Below are 22,118 nucleotides of genomic sequence, written 5' to 3'. Positions count from 1 at the left end.
GTGGATCACAGGCAGAAATATTTTCTGAAGAAAGAAATATTTTCCAGAACTCACGTTGAAATACTTCCAGAACCCACGAAACAACAGAAATATTTTTCAGAATCACGAACTCACCGTGAAATACTTCCAGAATCCACGAAACAACATTTTCAGAATCACGAACTCAGAAATATTTTTCAGAATCACGAACTCACCGTGAAATACTTTCAGAACTCACGAAACAACATTTTCAGAATCACGAAATCACCGTGAAATACTTCCAGATTCAGAATCACGAACTCACTGTGAAATACTTCAAGAACTCACGAAACAACATTTTCAGAATCACGAACTCATCGTGAAATACTTCCAGAACCCACGAACCAGCAGAAATATTTTCAGAATCACGAAACTACAATAATCGAGCCAGCAAGGGGTCGTCTGTCACCGTGAAAGGGAGATCGAGATCTATCACCGTGAAACCGAGGTAGCTCTTCACTCCCAGTCGTCACGCTGCTCTGATACCATGAAAGAAAGGAGCCTTTGACCTCCACGCTGCACCTGTAACTGAGAGAGAGAGAGAGAGAGGAGAGAGAGAGGTTATGGAGAAAGGGGTGTCAGTCCATCGTGGCTGCACCTCTCATTCTATTAATGTATTAACTGTGTAAAACTAGGGTACAGAAATACCCCTTTAATAACAAGCTAATTTACACTATACACGAATTGGGTCTGGACCCGATCCAATATATAAATGGATCGAGTCAGACACATACATAGTAATGACTTCTTTTCATCCACCACTGGTTTTTGTATTTTTTTAGGGGAATCGTTAATTTCTTGGAGATGCAAGAAGCAATAGAAAGTATCTCTTTCATCCACTGAAGCTGAGTATAGAGTCATGACATCTACCACCATGGAGATTGTTTGGATTTGCAGCTTGTTGGAAGACATGAATATTCAAGTTCTAGGGCCCACAAAATTATGTTGTGATAATAAAAGTGCAATCTACATTGCCAAAAATCACACATTTTATGAGCGCACGGAGCATATTGAGATGGACTGCCACTATGTTCGTGAAGAATATTTAAGAAGAACCATTGACCTTCCTTATGTTACATCAGAATATCAACTGACAGACTTTTTTACCAAGGCGTTGTGTTCTCCAAGATTTAACTTCCTTCTTGACAAACTTTCAGTTGTGGCACCCTAAGTTTGAGGAAGAGTGTTAAAATGTAGTCTCTTATATATATATATATATATATATCAAACCCGATAAGGGTATTTATGTAAATTCACATATTTTACGCATATTCTCACTTGAGAATATGATTGTACTTTTTCATTTTCAATTTTCCTTTTTGTATTTTTCTTTTTCCTTTTTATTTTTATTTTTTGCTTTTTGATTGATGTGACATGAGGGGGCCCTCAATACACATGTTGGAGCCCCCTCCAACGGTTACATTTCTAACCGTTGGAGGGGCTCCAACGTATGTATTGGAGCCCCCCCATGTCTCCAATACTTATAAATAGGGGTGATCCCCTTTAGCCTTTTATGGTTTTTGTAAAGCCCCTTTTGGGACTCAATATATTGATGTTGATATTTTTTATGCTTTTGTGCATGTGTATCCATGCCTTTGTGCACTTGTGAGAGTTCTCCTTTGTGCCTTTGTGCACACTTCGTGTTTCTAGCTTTGTGTTCATACACAAAATCTTTCTTTATAGAGATTTTCACATGGATATGGTTTGAAAATTAATATTCTTGATACTTTATAAATCTACATTACATGCACCAATTCACACCTTATGTTTGTTGTCAAGTTACAGCTTGGATGGGTATAGAAGATGCCACTTTTGATATTGTAGATGTGCTATCGAGTGCTAATTTACAATTATACTCTGTTTTACATGCCAGTTACATACCCTACCTAGGATACCTTATGTAATTTCTACAATTTGTTGGAATGTCAACACATTTCTCACTCTTTATACAAATATAGTAGCACGTGAGACCTGAGGTCTGAGATTGCAAATTTGGGATCCAAGGTTCTCTCTATCCTTTCTTTTGTTTTCTCTCCTCATCTTGTGTTTCAATTCTTAGACCACAATGGCCTATGTTTGAAGACCAAAGGTTGCAGAACATTGAGTTGGGACCAAGGTTCTCTTAAACAGTTAAACCTTTCTTCTGCCTTATCTGTCATTTCCTCCCTGTTAGAATATAAAGGGTCGCACCAACAACAGCATCACTTTTATCCAAGTTTTGACTTGGTTAACTTTGGTGAAGTTAACCAAAAAAGCTTAAAAAAAATATAATTGTAAATGCATTATATATATATGGGAGAGAAAGAGGGGGGGATTATCTTGCCCCTTTTTTGTTAGGTCACCATTTAGACCCTCCAAAAATCATAGTTTTAGGTGTTTTATGCTCGATCTGAACTATTAGATGTGCTTATCATTGTTTACTCAATAGAGAACATTATTTGATTAAGCATCTTTATGCTCAGATGTGTATTTTAACAACAACAACAACAACAACAACAACTACGCCTTCATCCCAAAACAATTGGGGTCAGCGATATGCACCAAAAAAGAAATTCATTTTGGGTCTTCCACATGAATCATTTTCCTCCAATCATTTCTATCCAACGCCATGTCCTCGGTGAGGTTCAAAGCATTCATATCCTTTCCTATCATCTCCATCCAAGTCTTCCTAGGCCTACCCCGACCTCTTTTAACTAATATATTTTCCCATTTCTCCAACCTTCTAACTGGAGCACCATTAGGCCTTCGCCGAATATGTCCAAACCACCGTAAACGATTCTCTCGCATCTTATTTTCAATGGGTGCAACACCTACCTTCTGACGTATCTCTTCGTTCCGAATCTTATCTTTTATTGTATTTCCACACATCCATCTAAGCATCCGCATCTCAGCTACACTCATTTTTTGAATATGATGTCTCTTGGCAGCCCAACATTCCGTACCATATAGTAAAGCGGGTCTAATAGTCGTCCTATAAAACTTTCCCTTCAACCGCAATGGCATTCTACGATCGCACAGCACTCCAGTAGCACTTTTCCATTTCATCCACCCAACCTTTATCCTATGATTTACATCTCCATCAATTTCTCCATACTTTTGAATGATGGATCCCAAATATTTGAAATAATCATTCACCGGTATATCTTGCTCACCAAGCTTCACTACACTCCCATCCCTACTTCGTTGCTTACTAAACCGACATTCCATATATTCAGTCTTACTCTTACTCAACTTAAAACCTCTAGCTTCCAATGTCTGTCTCCATAATTCTAACTTAGCATTAACCCCAGCTCTAGACTCATCAATCAAAACAATATCATCAGCAAACAACATACACCACGGTACATTTTCTTGAATTGATCTCGTAAGCTCATCCATCACTATCGCAAATAGGAAAGGGCTTAAAGCAGATCCTTGATGTAACCCAACCGTTATCGGAAAATTGGTTGTCACCCCTCCACAAGTGCGGACATTGGTTACTACTCCTTCATACATATCTTTAATTATACTAATGTACTTGAGAGAAACACCTTTCTTCATCATTGTCCACCAGAGAACGTCCCTAGGTACTCTATCGTATGCCTTCTCTAAATCAATAAAAACCATATGCAAATCTTTGTTCCTCTCTCTATATCTTTCAATAAGTTGTCTAAGAAGATGTATAGCTTCCATAGTTGATCTTCCAGGCATAAAACCAAATTGATTCTCCGATATCATGACAACCTTCCTCAACCTAGACTCAATCACCCTCTCCCAAAGTTTCATAGTATGACTCATGAGTTTTATACCACGATAGTTTGTGCAATCTTGTATATCACCCTTATTCTTATATAAAGGCACCAAAGTACTCTTCCTCCACTCATTAGGCATCTTATTTGTTCGCCAAATCAAGTTAAAAAGATTTGTCAACCATTCTAAACCTTTCTCTCCCAAGCATTTCCAAGCCTCGATAGGTATACCATCTGGGCCAACTGCCCTTCTTGATTTCATTTTCTTCAAAGCCTCTGCAATTTCTTTCTTTTGAATCTTGCGCATGAAGTCACGATTTATCTCATGAAAAGGAATGGAGAAGTCTCCAAGATCTTGAGCATGACTATCATTAAATAGCTTATCAAAATAATCTTTCCATCTCTCCTTAATCTCCTCATCTTTGACTAAAACCCTTTGCGTTTCATCTTTGATACATCTAACCATACCCAAATCCTTCGATTTCCTATCTCTCATCTTTGCAAGCCTATAAATATCCTTCTCGCCTTCTTTGGTATCCAACTTGTCATAAACCTCCTTATATACCTTAGCCCTCGCGTTTCGAACAACTTTTTTAGCTTCCTTCTTTGCTATCATATACTTCTCCAAATTCTCATTATCACGACTCTTACTTAGATTTCTATAACACTCTCTTTTAACCTTAATAGCTAATTTGACATCCTCGTTCCACCATGATGTATCCTTACCTAGTGGTGCACCGCCTTTAGACTCACCCAATACCTCCTTAGCTACTTTTCTCATACCACCCGCTATCTTATTCCACATTGATTCTGAATCCTCCTCGAGACACCAATCAACTTCCTTAACTACCTGCTCTACAAACATTCCTTGTTTAGCTCCTTTCAGTGCCCACCACTTAATTCTAGGATCTATCCTATGTCTATCAGATGTGTATTTTAAAGAGTTCAAAAACCAATTGTTGATATTATACTAAAATTTCATGATAAAATGTTCACATTTTTACATCAAATCAATTTGAAACAAAGCCTGTTTGTTAATAAATAAATAATGATAAATACATCTATCTATTTAGATCAAGGATAAAACACTTGAAAATATGATTTTTGGAGGGTCCTAACGGTGGCCTAGCAAAAAAGGGGGCAGGATGATCGTCGTTCTCATATATATATATATATATATATATATATATATATATATATATATATATATATATGTGTGTGTGTGTGTGTGTGTGTGTGTGTGTGAAGTATCGTATCGTTCGGGCCCAAAATAAGATTTGTATATTAAAAAAGCATAATTATTAATAAAAAAATCATGAAAAATAAATAAAAACAAAAAATATAAAAAAAATCATAACACATGAAACAATGATGAATTACACAAAATACAACCATAAAATCATATATGAAGCATTTATGTCTCTACGAGCTACATAAGACATCATCAAACAATGATGAATTGCGTAAGATAAAACTATAATATTATATATCAAAATAATTGTGTGCTATGAATGACATGCATAATATTGAATATAGAAAGAAAGTAGAGGGAGAGAAGTTAGGGTTAGAGGAGACTCAAGAGAGGATAGAACCAAAAGATGTTCATTATCGCAGTATTGTGTGTGTCGAAGTAAGAGGGTCGATCCCCTTAGAGTATATAAAAAAGAAAATTAAAAAAAGACTAGTATAACCCCTTCTTTGTAGGATATGTACATAATAGTCTAATAAAATTATTTTACACATACTTATACTACACTATATTACATAGACTTTCAATACTCCCCTTCAAACTTGGAAGGATGTAATGTAATCATTCTAAGTTTAGAAAGGAAAGAACTGGAATACAATGGAGGAAGACTTTTTGTAAACACATCTGCTATTTGATTCTTTGAGCTGACATGCTCTAAAGCTATAATCCCGTTTTCATAAGCCCTTCTTGTATAATGTTAATCTATTTCAATGTGCTTGGTGCGCTCATGAAACTTTGGATTCTTGGCAATATGAATAGTGCTTCATATTATCACAATATAGCTAAGTTTTTTTGTCACATGGAATTCCCAATTCCTTTAATAACCATCGTATCCAAATAATCTCAACCACAACTTGAGCCATTGCTCTATATTCAGCTTCTTCAGTGGACAAAGCAACCCTTTATTGCTTCTTGCTTTTCTACGAGATCAGCTTTCAGGAAAAACACAAAACCCTGCAGTAGAAAGTCTATCTCTAGTGGAGCCTTCAAAATCAACATCACAGAAAGCTCTCAACTCTTTGCCAGACGAACACGAGAAAAACATGCCATAGTGCATAAAATCTTTGACATACCTGATGATTTTGAGTACGACTGCCAAGTAAATTGATTGGGGAGCACTCATAAATTGACTCACTACATGAACTGCATGACTTATATATGGTCTGGATATAGTCAAATACATAAGGCTCCAAACTAACTGTCTGTATAGGATCCTTTAGCTCAACACCATAAGTTGCTAAGTTGCTCTCATCTTTAGATTTGCCTCCATGGGAGAATTTACTTGTTTTGAATCATCTGCTAATCTTGTTTTCACAACCAAATCTGTAGCATACTTATGTTGGGACAAATACATTCCCCTTTGAGAGTAAGCTATCTTAAGCCCAAGAAAATATTTCAAACGCCCTAAATCTTTCATCTTGAACATATTAGTTAGCTTCTTTTTGGTCTCTTCAGTATTCTTTATGTCATATGTAGTGAGAATCATATCATCTACATAAAGAAGCAATATAACTTTCCAAGAGCATAGGAAGATACAAACAAAGCAGGATCATGATGACTCTGCTCAAAACCAAGTGACCTTACTGTTGAACTGAACTTCTCAAATCAAGTTTGTTTGAGACTATATAGAGCTTTGTGAAGCCTGCACACTCTTCTGGATATGAGTATCCTTGTGGTAATTCCATATGCACTTCCTCTTGTAAATCTCTATTCAAGAATACATTCTTGACATCTAACTGCCAAAGATCATAGTTGGCAAACTCGTGACTCGGGCTCGGATCAAACCCCTACTGGGTTACTGAGTCAGCTAGTTGACTCGGACAAGTCAGGACTCTATATTTTTTTAGTGTAAGCACATGAATAAGACATGAAAATAACTAAACTTCAAGCTAATATGTCAATAACTAAGTTATAAAAACATATAATTATATATGATTATTAACTTTTTTCATTGAACAATATTAGATTCTTCATAATAAGTGACTTTATATAAGAATTATGCATTAAAATAAGTCACAGGGATTCGGCTAGCAGGGTGCCACACCCACGTCGACATGACGCGACTCGGGTGAGGGTGCGGGTGTGACACCCTGTGCGGTCAATGCACCCAGGGTCTTAACAGTTCAATTCTGGACTTAAAAAAATCGATGAAATGGGACTGGGTGGGGGATTAGGGCAAAAAAATCCCCCCCCCCCCTTCCTGACCCCGACACCTCCTCTTCTCCTTTGAGCCGTCTCCAACCTAGCACATCTTCGGCGCGACGACTCCAGGTATGTCTCTCTCTCTCTCTCAATATCTCTCCCCCCGTCTCTCTTGCTCTTCTCGGCTAAACCCCCACCTCACTGTTAAAATATGTTGTACATATATATATTTATATATATAGATCACGACACATACACATATATATTAATTATATATATGTCTATGTGTCTATCTACATATATAAATATATATATATTTATATCTTTTGTAAATAGACCCATATAGGGGTAAAACAGTCTTTTTACTTCTTATCGCATATTGTAATTTTTCTCCTTTTTCTTTTATTTCCTTTTTTTCTTTCTTTTTTATTTTTTCTATTCTTTTTCTTTTCCACCTTGGAATGGGCCCCACCTAGGAAGACGTTGGAGCTTCCAACGGTCATATTTATGACCGTTGGAAGGGCTCCAACGTCCCTCTAGGAGCCCTTCCAAGGCCTCCTCTTTTGTCCCCGGCGGTCAGGAATTGAACATCAACCTGCTTTTGAAAGATACTCTCAAGATCTCTCATTAGAAGAACCTATTAATGCACCTAGGAGATCTTCTCGTAATAGTAGACCTCCACAAAAATTTGTATCTTATGAATATTTCTCACCTAATTATAGGGCTTGTCTCATGTTAATTCATTCATATCATGAGCCTACTTCCTTTAAAGAAGCTAAAGATCATCCACATTGGATTGAAGCAATGAAAGTTGAATTAGAGGCTCTTAACAAAGCTCAAACTTGGAGTATTATTCCCCAACCATCAGGAAAAAAGGCAATTGGGTGTAGATGGGTATATAAAGTTAAAACCAAGTGTGATGGATCTCTTGAGAGATACAAGGCTCGTTTGGTTGCAAAAGGCTATGCCCAAGAATATGGAATTGATTATGAGGAAACCTTTGCTTCCGTAGCTAGGATGACTAGTGTGAGAACTTTAATTGCCTTAGCCTCCATTAAACAATGGCCTATATATCAACTTGACGTTAAAAATGCTTTTTTAAATGGAAATTTATATGAAGAAGTGCTTATGGATCCTCCGCCAGGTCTTGAAATTGGTAAAGGAAATATTCTAAAGTTAAATAAAGCTCTCTATGGTCTTAAACAAGCACCTAAAGCTTGGTATGATCTTTTTAGCAAAGTAGTTCTTGATAATGGTTTCTCCTCATGTTATACTGATACTGCTTTGTTTGTTAAAAATTCTAATGATCACATTACAATTCTGTTATTATATGTTGATGACATGATTATCACAGGTAATGATAAGGAAGGTATTAACCTTATTAAGAATATTCTCAAAGAGAATTTTGATATGTCTGATCTTGGTTATCTAAGATATTTTTTAGGAATTGAAGTTGCATACTCTCCCAAAGGGTATGTCCTCTCTCAGATGAAGCTTGCCTCCGACATTATTGACAAATCTGGACTGACTGATGACAAGAAGGTGGAGACGCCAGAAATAATCAATGCCAAGATGAGAGCTAGTGATGGCACTCCTTTAGCTGATCCCACACCTTATCGTCAATTGATTGGGTCGCTCACATACTTATCCATCACTAGGCCCGATATTTCTCATGCAGTTCATAGTGCAAGTCAATTTCAGACTGCTCCCTCCACCATTCACATGGCTGCTGTCATGAGAATTATCAGATATCTGAAAGGCACCATAACAAAAGGATTATTCTTACCCTCTTCTTCACCTCTTACTTTACTTGCTTATACTGACTCTGATTGGGGTGGTAACCCCGATGATCGTATTTCTACCACAGGGTATTGTGTGTTTCTTGGAGAGTCACTTATCTCTTGGAGGTGTAAGAAGCAACAGAAAGTTTCACTCTCTTCTACTGAAGCAGAGTATCGTGCGATGGCCACTACCACCACGGAGATCGTATGGTTAAGAAGTTTGCTTAAAGATATGGGAGTCTCATTCTCAACTCCCTCAAAGCTGTGCTGCGACAACAAGAGCTCTATCTACATTGCCAGCAATCACACCTTTCATGAAAGAACAAAGCACATTGAGATGGATTGCCATTATGTTCGTGATGAGTTCCTACGCGGCACCATTCAATTGCCTTATGTTCCAACCGAGTACCAGTTGGCGGACTTCTTCACCAAAGCTTTGCCATCGCCTCGTTTCTTCTTTCTCCTTAGCAAACTCTCGGTGATCTCACCGTGTGTTTGAGGGGGGGTGTTAAAATATGTTGTACATATATATATTTATATATATAGATCACGACACATACACATATATATATTAATTATATATATGACTATGTGTCTATCTACATATATAAATATATATATTTATATCTTTTGTAAATAGACCCATATAGGGGTAAAACAGTCTTTTTACTTCTTATCGCATATTGTAATTTTTCTCCTTTTCTTTTATTTCCTTTTTTTCTTTCTTTTTTATTTTTTCTATTCTTTTTCTTTTCCACCTTGGAATGGGCCCCACCTAGGAAGACGTTGGAGCTTCCAACGGTCATATTTATGACCGTTGGAAGGGCTCCAACGTCCCTCTAGGAGCCCTTCCAAGGCCTCCTCTTTTGTCTATAAATAAAGGGGTTTCTCCCCATTGTAAGCTATGCTTCTTTGAAGCCTTTTGAGTGGAATATATATTTTTCCTCTTCTTTTGGGTGCCTTACCACTTTAAGTGGTTGTGTTGTTCTTTTGCCCATTAGTGGCTATTTGTGTATGTGCGTGCTCTCTTGTTTTGCTCTTGGAGACTTCATCCGGCACTTCATTACACTCACCTCTCTCTCTCTGTGTGTACCTCTCTCTCTCTCTCCCCCCTTTGTGTATCTCTCTCTCCCTAACCTCCTTCAATCTCTTTCACTCAAAGGTGGTCATAATTTGTTTGATGGTGCTAGATGAGTAGCTTCTACCAACTTTTTTTTTATTTGATGATGAAGAACCCTTGCCGAAGTTAGGAAAACCCCAGGTGGAGCCCAACGACCACCCTGCCTTACATTTGTGAGCCATGGCGCCTCATTTCAGTACCCTCATGAGCACCCTTTGGGCCACGTGGGCAACCACTCATCTCATGAGTTATACTTTTGACGTTTTTCTTTGAAAAAAAAGGGCGTACCTAAGCGTGCATTGCTGCTGCATAAAAAATGACCTCTCTCTCTCTCGTTGTGGAGATAGAGGAACCAAAACTGTGGTTTTTATATTTATATGATAGTTTTCGACAAAATTATATCTTGAAGCTAAACTACATATTAAAACTATGACCTTGAGCCAGTAAGGTTTGAAAACACTATAATAAAACAAAGTTGGGGTTTTTTCTTGTTGAAATTTGTTGTTTTGCTTTATCATTGGACATGTTTGAATTTGCTGTTTTGATTCATAGTTTATGTGATTGTTCAATTCTCTGTAATCGTTGCCATGGTTAAAATGTCTGGTTTTCGTGAAACTTGAGAACAAAGTGTTGTTTTTCATGGCGGTGTTCCGTATATGTGTTGTCATAAATGTGTGAACAAAATGTTGTCTTTTGTGTCTCTGCATCTATTCTTACAGAGGTTGTTTTAGGATTTCTATGCAAGTTGGTGCCTTGAAATTGGTTTGTTGAGTCTTTTAGTTGCTTTTGTTTCATATTTTTTCTGACATGGGTTTGTGCATACATCAATCTTTATTTCAACTTGTAACTCCCCAAAAAATTTTAACCTTAATTATAGTTCAAATATTGAAATTTTGAGACCATTTTTTTTTATAAGTATAAGTGAATCAGATCTTATAATGCAGAAACGATTTTTAAAAACGGTTAAGACTTTGGGCGCGGTTACACTAAAGATAACAATCAAATCAAAATGTACGAGATATACACATTTCAAACCACGTACAATATAAGACTGAAATATGAAGAGTTTTAATTTCATTTCAAATTAGAGTATGAAAAAATACTTCAGTCTCTACATGATCAAGTACTTAAAATGAAAAAATCATGAATACCAAGATCGCAAGGTAAGAGTGGACCCTCGATGATGCAGCTCGACCAACCCTTCGCTCCAACTACTCATCATACTTTACCTGCATTACCTGTCCCTCATAAAATGGGGTCAGACTCGCTAAAGTTTGGTAAAGCAACCCAAACTCAAACTTAAAGAAAACATATCAAGCATTTAAAGGTAAAGATATATTATTCATCCATCATCAAGTGATAGACAAGAGAACAACGTCCTATGAGTAATTCATTTCAAGCATTCGAACATAAAGCATTTAAAAGCATTTCATCACTTAATATTCTATTCAACCTTAACTCACGTAATAGAGCAATATCTATATGCATCTAAGACATTCAGATCATTGCATCATTTTCATCTGCATTCATAATTCTTATAAACAATAAGTCAAATCACATTTGACCATTCCAACGTGAAACACACGCACATACCTTATAAGTAATTTAGTTAGATATTCATGATACACATCAATCATGATACATAGGTGTGATATATTTACTCAAACAATCATAATGCAATCATTTGCAATGAAACTATGTAGGTGTGATGTATCATTCACCTAATAAGTCAAAACTAGTCATTTGTAGGCATGATGTGGCATTCACCTATACGCTAACATAAGCGTCACAATCATAACCTCAGATCTAAAATCAATAAGGATCTGATTATCATATCTGAGTTCAATATATAATCATGCTATAATAGAAAAGCCAAATCTATAGATTCATAACTGGCTATCTTAATCAACTCAGAAGATCATCACAAATCATCATAACATTTCATTTATTCATAATAAAGATTTACAAAATCCGCACCGGATCATCTGGTCTGGGAAATGTACAACCTCACAAGGAGTTACCGCCCTAGACGGATGGTCTGCCTAGTCTTGGACAATGCACTTCCTCACAGGAATATATCGTCTTTACGGGCTACCCGCTCTTGGACAATGCACTTCCTCATAGAGACTTACCGCTCTAGCCGGATTACCTGATCTGGCCATGCACACCCTCATAGAGAATCTTCTGGGAACAGTTCCTTAACGGGTACCATATCTAGTGAAAACTATTGTGATACATGCATCAATATAATTGACCACTCTCAGGGTCGATAGCCATTAATACAGGCATAAGCATGTATACAATCAAAGCATCACATCATACACCATTTCATATGACATTAAAATTATAAAATCACATATTTAACCAATAAGGCTTCATGAACCAAAGTTCACTATAGAACTTAAACATTTATCGCATGCATTCATAATTTCATTTCGCGTGGCATTTAAATCATATCATAAAGAAGCATATTATCCTACACATCATATCATCGACACAAAGAACATTGCACTTCGTAAATTGAACCTCGAAGCATGTGTAAACAAAACATGAGTTCTATGCATGTATATGTGAACATGCACATTTCATAATACGAAGCAACTAAACCTCAACATACATAACTCCTACGTAGTTCGAGATTCGCACACACGATAAAGGTCATGCATTTTTCACCATATGAATCAATATATCACCTTAGATATAATTGTGTAAGGGTTGGTCAAAATCTCATTGACCATCCTACTATACATCATACACACATATTTCTCAAGCAAACAAGACATACAAGTTCAAAACAATTTATAACATTCAAATGCATTCTTTCATACAAGAATAAATGAGTCCATCATATGACAAGACAATATATATATATATAACATTCACATTATGCATCGAACACGACGTATACATATCCATAGTAGTTATATGTGCACCATGTATCAAATTTATACAAACACACAAGGCAACATAGTATGCGCAGACCAAAGTATAATGACACACATTGCGTATATATTATACATTCATAAGCGCACGGGCATTCAAACCCACACACAGGTGTACCTGCAGCAAACACACTCCATATTCCGCTAACTACAATCATGACAAGCATGATCTCCGAATTACAATCACAAGAGTCCTAGATATCCATAGCTAAATGAAGTGTGTGAGCATAACTTATATTTGTAATTCATTTAAATATTTAATGCAACGACATCATGCTTACACAATTAGTGCCTAAATATGCTCTCTACAAGTTCAGTTAAGGTATCTTACTTTAATAATGTGAAAAACATTGAATCGAAACTCAAAAGACCGAGGAGTTTCGAAGTCCGCAAAGACCGCTACCCAAGCAATACAATGAACCCTTCGTGTGCGATCGCAAATGCCAAAAACTCAAAAAATACCAATTATAACAAGATTAGCCAAAAATAGCAAATTACCTTATAAATCATTACTGAGAGCCAAATAACACATAAATACACTCCAATAATTTACAAACTCTATAAAAAATATATTTAAATATAATATATATAAATAGTGATTTATAGTCCAAAATAGTTCTATAAATGCAAATTATACCTTGATTGACTTGAATGAACAAATGAATATGTAATAAATAAATAAATGAAATTTAAAAGCTAAAAACACATTTCTAATTTGGAGATAAAAAAATGAATTCTTTATTTATTAATAATCCTTAAAAATTACGGGTTTTACATCCTACCCCCCTTAAAAAAAATTCGTCCTCAAAATTTATACAATCATTTAAACAGGTTTTATATGATTTTCTTTTTTGGTTTATATCGCCGACCCCAATTATTTTGGGATGAAGCGTAGTTGTTGTTGTTGTATTTAAATAGGTGGGAGTATTCATCAGGTCATTGACCCTTCTTACCCAAACCATTTGGCGAAGAAAAGATCACAAAATAAATATGAGTCTTAGGCATATTTTTAAGTTAACATCAACAACATTTCAAACATTACAAATCATACAGGTCTTTCACATTTAATATTGACACCTTTCATATATGTGCATCTACAGGATTTAAAAACGAATACCTTACTTGCGATGGTCGCCTTACTCGCATCTCGTGGCCACTGTTACCAAACTGCTCTGATACCATTTGTAACGCCCCACAAATTTTTAACCTTAATTATAGTTCAAATATTGAAATTTCGAAACCAATTTTTTTTTTTTTTGCTCTTGGTTGGGCTTCCCATTTTGGGAAAAACGCCCAGCTCACCTTCCTTGTGCACCACCCCATTCCTCATTTAAGTCGTCTTAAATGAGAAGGTGTAACGTTTTGTCTTTTCAAATTCCAAAAAAATATATTTTATTTTTGTAAAAATAGTCTTCATTGTTGGCGCACAGGGGGATTCAAACTGGGGTCTCCTCCCTAAGGGGTAACGAGCCCCACCAGTGCGCCAGGATGTGTTTCGTTTGCAAATTCTTGCAACACCATTGTATTTAACCTCGTTATGGCGGAATGGCCTTTATAAATAAAATTCTTTAATAAAAATGTTATGGTGCCCAAGGGATTTGAACCTGAGTCCTCCTCCCTGAGAGTCCCCATCCTGACCACTGCACCTAATCCTCTTTAGTTGCACCTTCTTGCAACTAAAATCATTTTATCCTCTTATGACAATCCGGCTAAATCCCTAGAATGGACGTTTTCACATACTTTTTCTGCGGACGGGGGTTTCGAACCTGAGACGTCTCTCCTTGTCTTGCCTCTTAACTCATTATCCTTTAAGCATAGGTTGTGTCTCATCGTCCTCTTACTTGATTACGACGTCATTTTCCTGGGACTTTTGAACTCTTACTTACTGCATTTTCGGAACTCGATTGCGATTCAACAAATTTTGGATCTTGATTGCAATTCGACCATATTTGGATCCATTAAGATCCAATTGGGTTTTTATTGGGTTTCGGATCTATCCAAGATCCGAATCCATACATTGTATCTGAATCCAAATACTGGATCCATTTGATCCAGTTTGGGTACAAGATCCATTTGGATCGACTCTATATTACTTTACCGTATTTATTTCAAAAGATTGTATCATTTATTTATTGTGATAATTATCAAAATTTTGCGGGTTTTACACAACTAGTTGGACAAATGGGGTTTAACCTGTTAATTTTGGAACACATTAGTGCTAGATTGGTCTTTGCTTCTGTTCACTTTTCTTGGGCATATATGTTGAGTACAAGAAAGCAATATCGTTGAGTTTACATGAAGAATTTCCTCCTTTTTTGGGCTTTCCTTTCTGTGTGTTAATTATAAAATCTATGATGATTTCTTTCTTTCTTGAATATTCCATAAGTTTTCTATTTTCCCGATTTTGTTATTTATGAGTTCTCTATTTTCATCGATGATTATTGTTTTTGTTTTTCTCTATGAATTTTATTTTAATATAATATTTTTTTTGTTTTAAGGACAAAAATGACGGATAAATGGAAAGAACTTTCTGTCATCCTCATTCCCACATATAAGTTTTGCTGCTAGTATTGCTAGTAGTGGTAGTGGGAGTGTTGATTCAAGTTTGTTAGCTACAACATGTGATGATGGGGGGCTATTATGGGCACATGTGGATAAGCTTGAAAAAGCTGTAGGAGGTAGTGAAAACAAGAGATTTTGATGCAAGCTTTGTGAGAGAGATTATGTTGGGTCTTACATAAGAGTTAAGGCTCATTTGTTGAAGATATCAGGACATGGCATTTCAGAATGCAAAAGAGTTGATGAGGCAATGTGAAGACAATACAAGAAAATACAAGATGAATATGAAAAAAGGAAGACAATGAGTGATTCTTGTGCAATTAGTGTACCCTTTTTAAGCTACCAAGAAGATGCTCAAAAAAAAGAAAAGTGAATGTAGGAGGTAGAGGAAGAGGAACAATACAAACATCATTCAATACATATGGAATGAAGGAGATGGATAGAAAAGTAGGGAGGAATTTTTATTCTAGTTCACTTCTATTTAATTCAGCTAGAAATCCTTATTGAAATGATTTAGTTACTTCATTGGCAAATTCTAACTTGAGTGGCTATGTACTTTCAAACTCAGAAAAACTACAAACGACAATTCTTGCAGAAGAGAAGGCAAATATTGAGAGATTGCTAAAGATTAAAAAAATTTCATGAGAATAAAATGGAGTTTCCATTGTTTTTTTATGGGTGGACAAATATTCAAAGGCGTCCACTGACTAATTTCATTGCTTCTTCGCGTAGTGGCCCAGTATTCTTGAAAACAGTTGATACATCTGTGCAATATAAAAATGCTGAGTATTTGAAGGGGTTGTTTATAGAAGTAATAAAATAAGTGGGTGGTCAGAAAGTAGTGCAAATCATCACAGACAACGTTTCAATTTGTAAAAGTGCAACATTGAGTTTGAAGAGCGAGTATCTTCATATTTTTTGGACACTGTGTGTAGCACACAACTTAAATCTGGTCCTCAAGAGCATCTGCAACCTCAAAGAAGAAAAAAATTCACCAGCATATGTTTTATGTTCATGGATTGAGGAATTAGATAAAAATGTCAAAAGCATTAGGAATTTTGTTGTCAACCACCATCATGTTAATGCTATATTTAATAGGCATTCTGATCTGAAATCGTTTAAGGTTGCTAAAACACGTTTTGCGTCCATCATTGTGATGGTGAAAATGATTAAGGAAGTGAATAATGCTTTGGTTAACATGGCGACTGATGAGAATTGGACATTCTATCGTGCTGATGATGTTGTCAAGCCTCAAGAAATTAAGAAATTCATTGTTGATGATGAGTTTTGGCATAGTCGTATACTGCCTTCAGTTTACGCGACCTATTTGGAAAATGTTGAGAGAAGTTGATAAGGATGAGCTCATGCTTTACAAAGTTTATAAAATGTGGGATAATATGATTGAAAAAGTACAAGTTGTAGTTTTCAAGCATGAGGGAAAAAATCTTGTATTGGATTAATCAGAATTTTTTAATCATATTCATTCAATTTTAGTCAGAAGATGGGATAAGGGCAACACTCCTTTGCATTGCATGCCACATTCTCTCAATCTCAAATATTATGCAAAGAATTGACAGGAAGGTGGTGTTGGTTGTGTCCATCTAAATTTAGACCCAGAGCTATCAAGGCATACAAATATGTGTATGACAAAACTTTATCGAGAATCACATTCTAAATCAAGTCACACAAGAGTTTGAAAAATTTTCATCTTCGAGATTATATGGACATGCATTAATAGCGAGAGAGGAGGAAAATATAGATCCTATTGTTAATATATATATATATATATATATATATATATATATATATATATATATAAACCGAAATACCCATTAGGGGCTAACCATATTTTACTTTTTGTATTTTTATTTCTTTTATATTTTTGTAATAAGTCACCTTTTTCAGACTTGATTTGTGACCATTGGGGGTAGCTCCAGCAACCACTTGGAGTTGCCCCCTTTAGTGCTTCTTTGTATTATAAATAGGCCTTCATGGCCTTTGTATTTCTCACTCTTGTAAGAGTTTCTCTATGCAATAACATATATATTTTGACCCTTGTGAGGGTAGTGTGGTTCATTCAATCAAGTGTGTTACTTGATTGAAGTGTATTCTTGCATGTCTATTGGATTGAGTCCATTTCATTACATCTATCACATGGTGGTCAACATATAGATCAGAAATACCTCTTCTCCAACGTCTTGCATTGAGATTGCTATCTCAGCCTGCTAGTTCATCCTGTTGTGAAAGAAATTGGAGCACATATTCTCAAATCCACAACATGAAGAGAAACAAACTCACCAATAAACGTGCAGAGGATTTAGTATATGTTCATTCTAATCTTCGACTACTTTCGCGAACCAATGATGAACGTATGTACTAATTGCTTTATTAGTTATTTCACTATTTCTTAGTTTCTTCATTTAAATATACTTGTATTTTAACATTTTCAAATTGGGTTTTTAATGTAGACAAGAATCATCTAAAGATTGCGATGTAAACCCAGAAGAGTGTGACTTAGAGGAAGAACATGATTTCAACATTACAAACATGAATTTATCTGAGTCTAGTCTTACTTCTTATGATGCATTTGATAAAGAATTTGAAAATTATTAGGATCCATTACCTTATCGTCATATACATTGTGTAGGATGTACTTTTGGTATGTAATTATGCATTGTTTGCTTCTTTTATTAGTATACTGTATAATTTACTTCTTTTCTGCTTTACTTGTGTGATTGTTTCCATAATATATTTAGGTTGATTTAATTGTGGTGTTAGTTTTTATGATGAAGAATAAAATTGTAGATTGTTAATTTGATTTATTGCATGCTTGATGAATTGATTTGATGATATTATGATAATTGTTTTTTATTTCATTAGTGTTACTGTTAACTATTAAAATTTATATATATATATATACACACACACACTCGTACCTATGTGACATAGGCATTAAAATAATAAAATACATGATAAAAAAATTTATTTAATGGGTTGGATCGGAAGTCCTGAATCGTAACCTAGTTGGGGTCTGATCCGGGTCGACTCGGGCGATTCTTGAGTCGACTCGCCGGGTTTGCCAACTATGTCAAAGATCACAGTGTTGCATGGCAGCTACTGCTAGCAGCGTATGAATTTTGGTCATATGAGCCACAAGAGCAAAAGTTTTTGTAAAATCAATTCCAAAACGCTGACTGTACCCGTTAGCTACCAATCTAATTTTATATCTCTTCACTGACCCATTTGCCTTTGTCTTTACCTTGTACATCCATTTGCTGCCAATAATATTTGTCTTTGAAAGAGGTTTTACTAGTTTTCATGCCTGCATTCTTTCAAGTGCATTCATTTCATCATCCATGGCTCTTTGCCACTCTTCCTTTCCTGTTGTCTCTGCATAAGACTCAGGCTCAACATAGAAATGGATTAAGGCTAAGAAAATATGATGATGAGGTGCGGAAGACTCAGGACACAAAACGAGACGAAAATACATAGGGTCAAGAACTTTTACGTACCTGAGAAGACACGAAAGAAGAAGATGATAACTCTAAGTTTTGTTATTGTTGTCGTAGAAATGAGATTAAGATTGGCCTCTTCACTTCTCTCTTCTTCCACTTTATCTAAAAATGAGATTTCAATTACACTTTTATGTCTCCTTGCATAGGTTTGACCAAACCTATCATCTCTAGCCAGAACTTGCTCCTCTTGACTCTCCATCCTCTCTCTCCCACCTTTCCTTTCTTTAAAGGGAACCAAGAAGGACAAGTCGGTTTTATTTTGTCTTTTCTCCGTACTGACTAAAATATAGCACATTCTCTTGAAAACCAACATGTTTAGATACCTGCACTTTCTTTCCAACCTGATCATAACACTTATATCCTTTTTTACCCTCAATAAAACCAAGAAAGTAACATTTTACAACTTTAGGGAATAACTTTTCTCTGGATCTGTCTGATAGCAAAACAAAATATACACAACCAAATACCTTCAACATATCATAATTTGAAACTTTTCTATACAATTTCTGAAAGAGAGATATGTCTTTAAGTACTCTAGAAGGTATACGATTTATCTGATAGATGCTCAGTTGAACTGCATCTACCCAAAACACTTTGGGTACTTCTCCACCAAACAGAAGAGCTCTTGCTATCTCTAAGATATGTATGTTTTTCCTCTCAGCTACACTATCCTACTCAGTTGTGTACAGACAAGACTTTTGTTTAATCACACCTCTCTTGCAAGAATCTTTCAAACACATAGTTAATGTATTCACCACCAGAGTCAGTACGCTTAGTTTTAATCTTAGCTGCAAATTGATTCTCAAATGTGGCACAAAAACTCTTAAAATTTTCAAAAAAATCACTTCTATTTTGTATCCTTATTAAGGATTGTTTTATGTAGGGGTCAACTGTCAACCCCCAGGAGAGAAAGGAAAGATGGTCTGTCATCTTGCTACCGTTAGAGCTTATCTGCTTATCCTTATTTCAATTTTACATGTCCTCAGAAGAGGCAAGTACCACCATATGACATTGCCTCCTAGGACATTTCAGTTTTACAATCATGGAGATATTGTTGGTTTTAGTTGCTTTAATATAAAAGACAGTTCAGCTTGACAGTTGGCAGTTCAAACAAAACCAGAAAGTTTTTTTCTTTTTCATTGCGCACATGACCTCTTCTATTCACATGATACAGACAAACATATGGGGTCTTAAACCAAAGAACCCATTTCATCTTTCAAATACTATGCCATCTTTATCGATGAATGATGTTGTTTTGTAGGGATATCTTTTCTCTATGACATAAATAGGTGATAATGAATGTTACTCATTTTGTCATATTTTATCATATGTTCTGTATAGCAAATTGTTAATTGTTTGATGGCCTTTCTACCATCTCAGCTGGTAATTTTTGTCTGATCATTTATTTCTGATGATCATCCTTCCCATATTTGGACATTCATGAATGAAAACTGATTACCATTTTGACTGGCAATAGGTTGGAAGGACCAAGATAATCATGAAATTTGGTAGGATTTGTATGATGAATGGATTTGTCAATGTCATCCATATGGCAAAGGGATCAAAGAGATTATGATAGTCGGTATTATTTTTATGGGTTTTAGTTTCTTGGTTCCCTGCCTTTATATGATTGTTCACCTAGTTTAGTTTAACAAATGGATTAAATAGAAGGAATTACATGCATGGTAAAGAGGTTATTGCAATGTGCAGCTGCTGCACTAATACTTCATGATTTTTATTGTGATGAGCATTAACAATCTAGTTAAAATTATTAAATTTGTTGCAGTTATTGGAGATGTGAGAGGAAGGGGCTTAATGGTGGGGGTCGAACTTGTGACTGATAGAAAACTGAAGACACCAGCCAAAACAGAAACTGCTGTCATATTTGAAAAATTAAAAGGTGATATGTGCAATGCCTATAAAAGAAAGAACACAGCTAAAGCTATATGGTGGACCTATTATCTTTTCTGATTATTTTCCTTCTAAAAGTGTTTGTGGCTAACTGGCTGTATCTTAGATTTGGGAGTGTTAGTTGGAAAAGGTGGACTTCATGGCAATGTCTTCAGAATAAAGCCACCAATGTGCTTCACAAAGGATGACGCAGGTCTGTGTGTGTGTGTGATGTCTTACTATACTGCCTAATTCTAAAAGAAAAGCTCTAATTGTTAAGGAGCAACCGCTGCTGCTTCAAGTGGATTTTGTTTTATTCATATATTTAGTTTTTCCCTTTTGGTCATACCACTTGGTAGTTTGGAACTTGTCTTCACTCGTAGGAATTGTTAAATCTTGATTCTTTTTTTGTTATTTGCAGATTTCCTTGTAGATGCCTTGGACTACTCAATCTCAGGGATTTGAAATGGAATCTTGATGAAGAAACTGATTCAAGTTCAGCCTTTCTATGCTCCACGGAACAAAATGAGAATTCTTCAGATCAGTGAGCAGTGGGTGCCAAAGCACTGGGAACTTAGGAAGCCTTTGGTATCCTCTTCTCTTGCCATAGCATGTGTCGAAGTTCTGTAATTTTGTGAAAAAGCTGGAAAGGAACGCATTTAGTTCTTGTTATTTTAAATGTCTGTTGATGGCAAGACCAATAAATTTTCTCTTTTTACGATTTCTTTCTAGAATATGGAGTCCATGGCGGCATCATAATGATGTAACCTAAGGAAAATTTTCTCTATAGCCTTCCATAAACCTGTGCTTGGATTGCTGGTAAACATCGTTTGGGATTCGTTTACCAGCAAAATCATTTAGCACGTTGACTATACAACATAATCTTCTGTTTGAATTGGTAAGCATTCTGGTTTAACTCAGTTATTACCAAAGAAGCCCGGCTCAGGGTTGTTCAGGAATAGTGGAATGGTGGCATTGAGTTTTTGGACCTAACTTAGGATTACTAGACTCTATTTTGCTTGATTACCATCTAGATTATATGTAGGGCTGGTAAACGAACAGAGCAGCTGGTGACTCGGCTCGGCTCGGTTCGGCTCATCATGAACTCGTTCATGATCGGTTCTTATAGTTGGCGAGCTGAGCCACGAGCAGCTTGTTTAGCTTAAACGAGTCA

General features: G+C 35.9%; 1 protein-coding gene across 1 annotated transcript in view; it reads left to right on the top strand.

The window, feature by feature from the left end:
- The window catches only part of LOC149841383 (alanine--glyoxylate aminotransferase 2 homolog 1, mitochondrial-like), a 46,876-nt gene extending 25,198 nt beyond the window's left edge, over positions 1-21,678 (top strand). Inside the window, exons 7-9 of the mRNA XM_090003804.1 lie at positions 20,841-20,954; positions 21,072-21,158; positions 21,366-21,678. Coding sequence (XP_089859930.1) covers positions 20,841-20,954; positions 21,072-21,158; positions 21,366-21,409 — 245 coding nt within the window. The 3' untranslated portion in view covers positions 21,410-21,678. The remainder of the gene's footprint in view (positions 1-20,840; positions 20,955-21,071; positions 21,159-21,365) is intronic.
- The last annotated feature ends 440 nt before the right edge of the window (positions 21,679-22,118 follow it).

Source organism: Nuphar pumila, chromosome 4 (genome assembly GCF_984573655.1).
Source record: "Nuphar pumila chromosome 4, dmNupPumi1.hap1.1, whole genome shotgun sequence".
NCBI lineage: Eukaryota > Viridiplantae > Streptophyta > Magnoliopsida > Nymphaeales > Nymphaeaceae > Nuphar > Nuphar pumila.
This window is presented reverse-complemented; position numbering and strand designations above follow the sequence as displayed.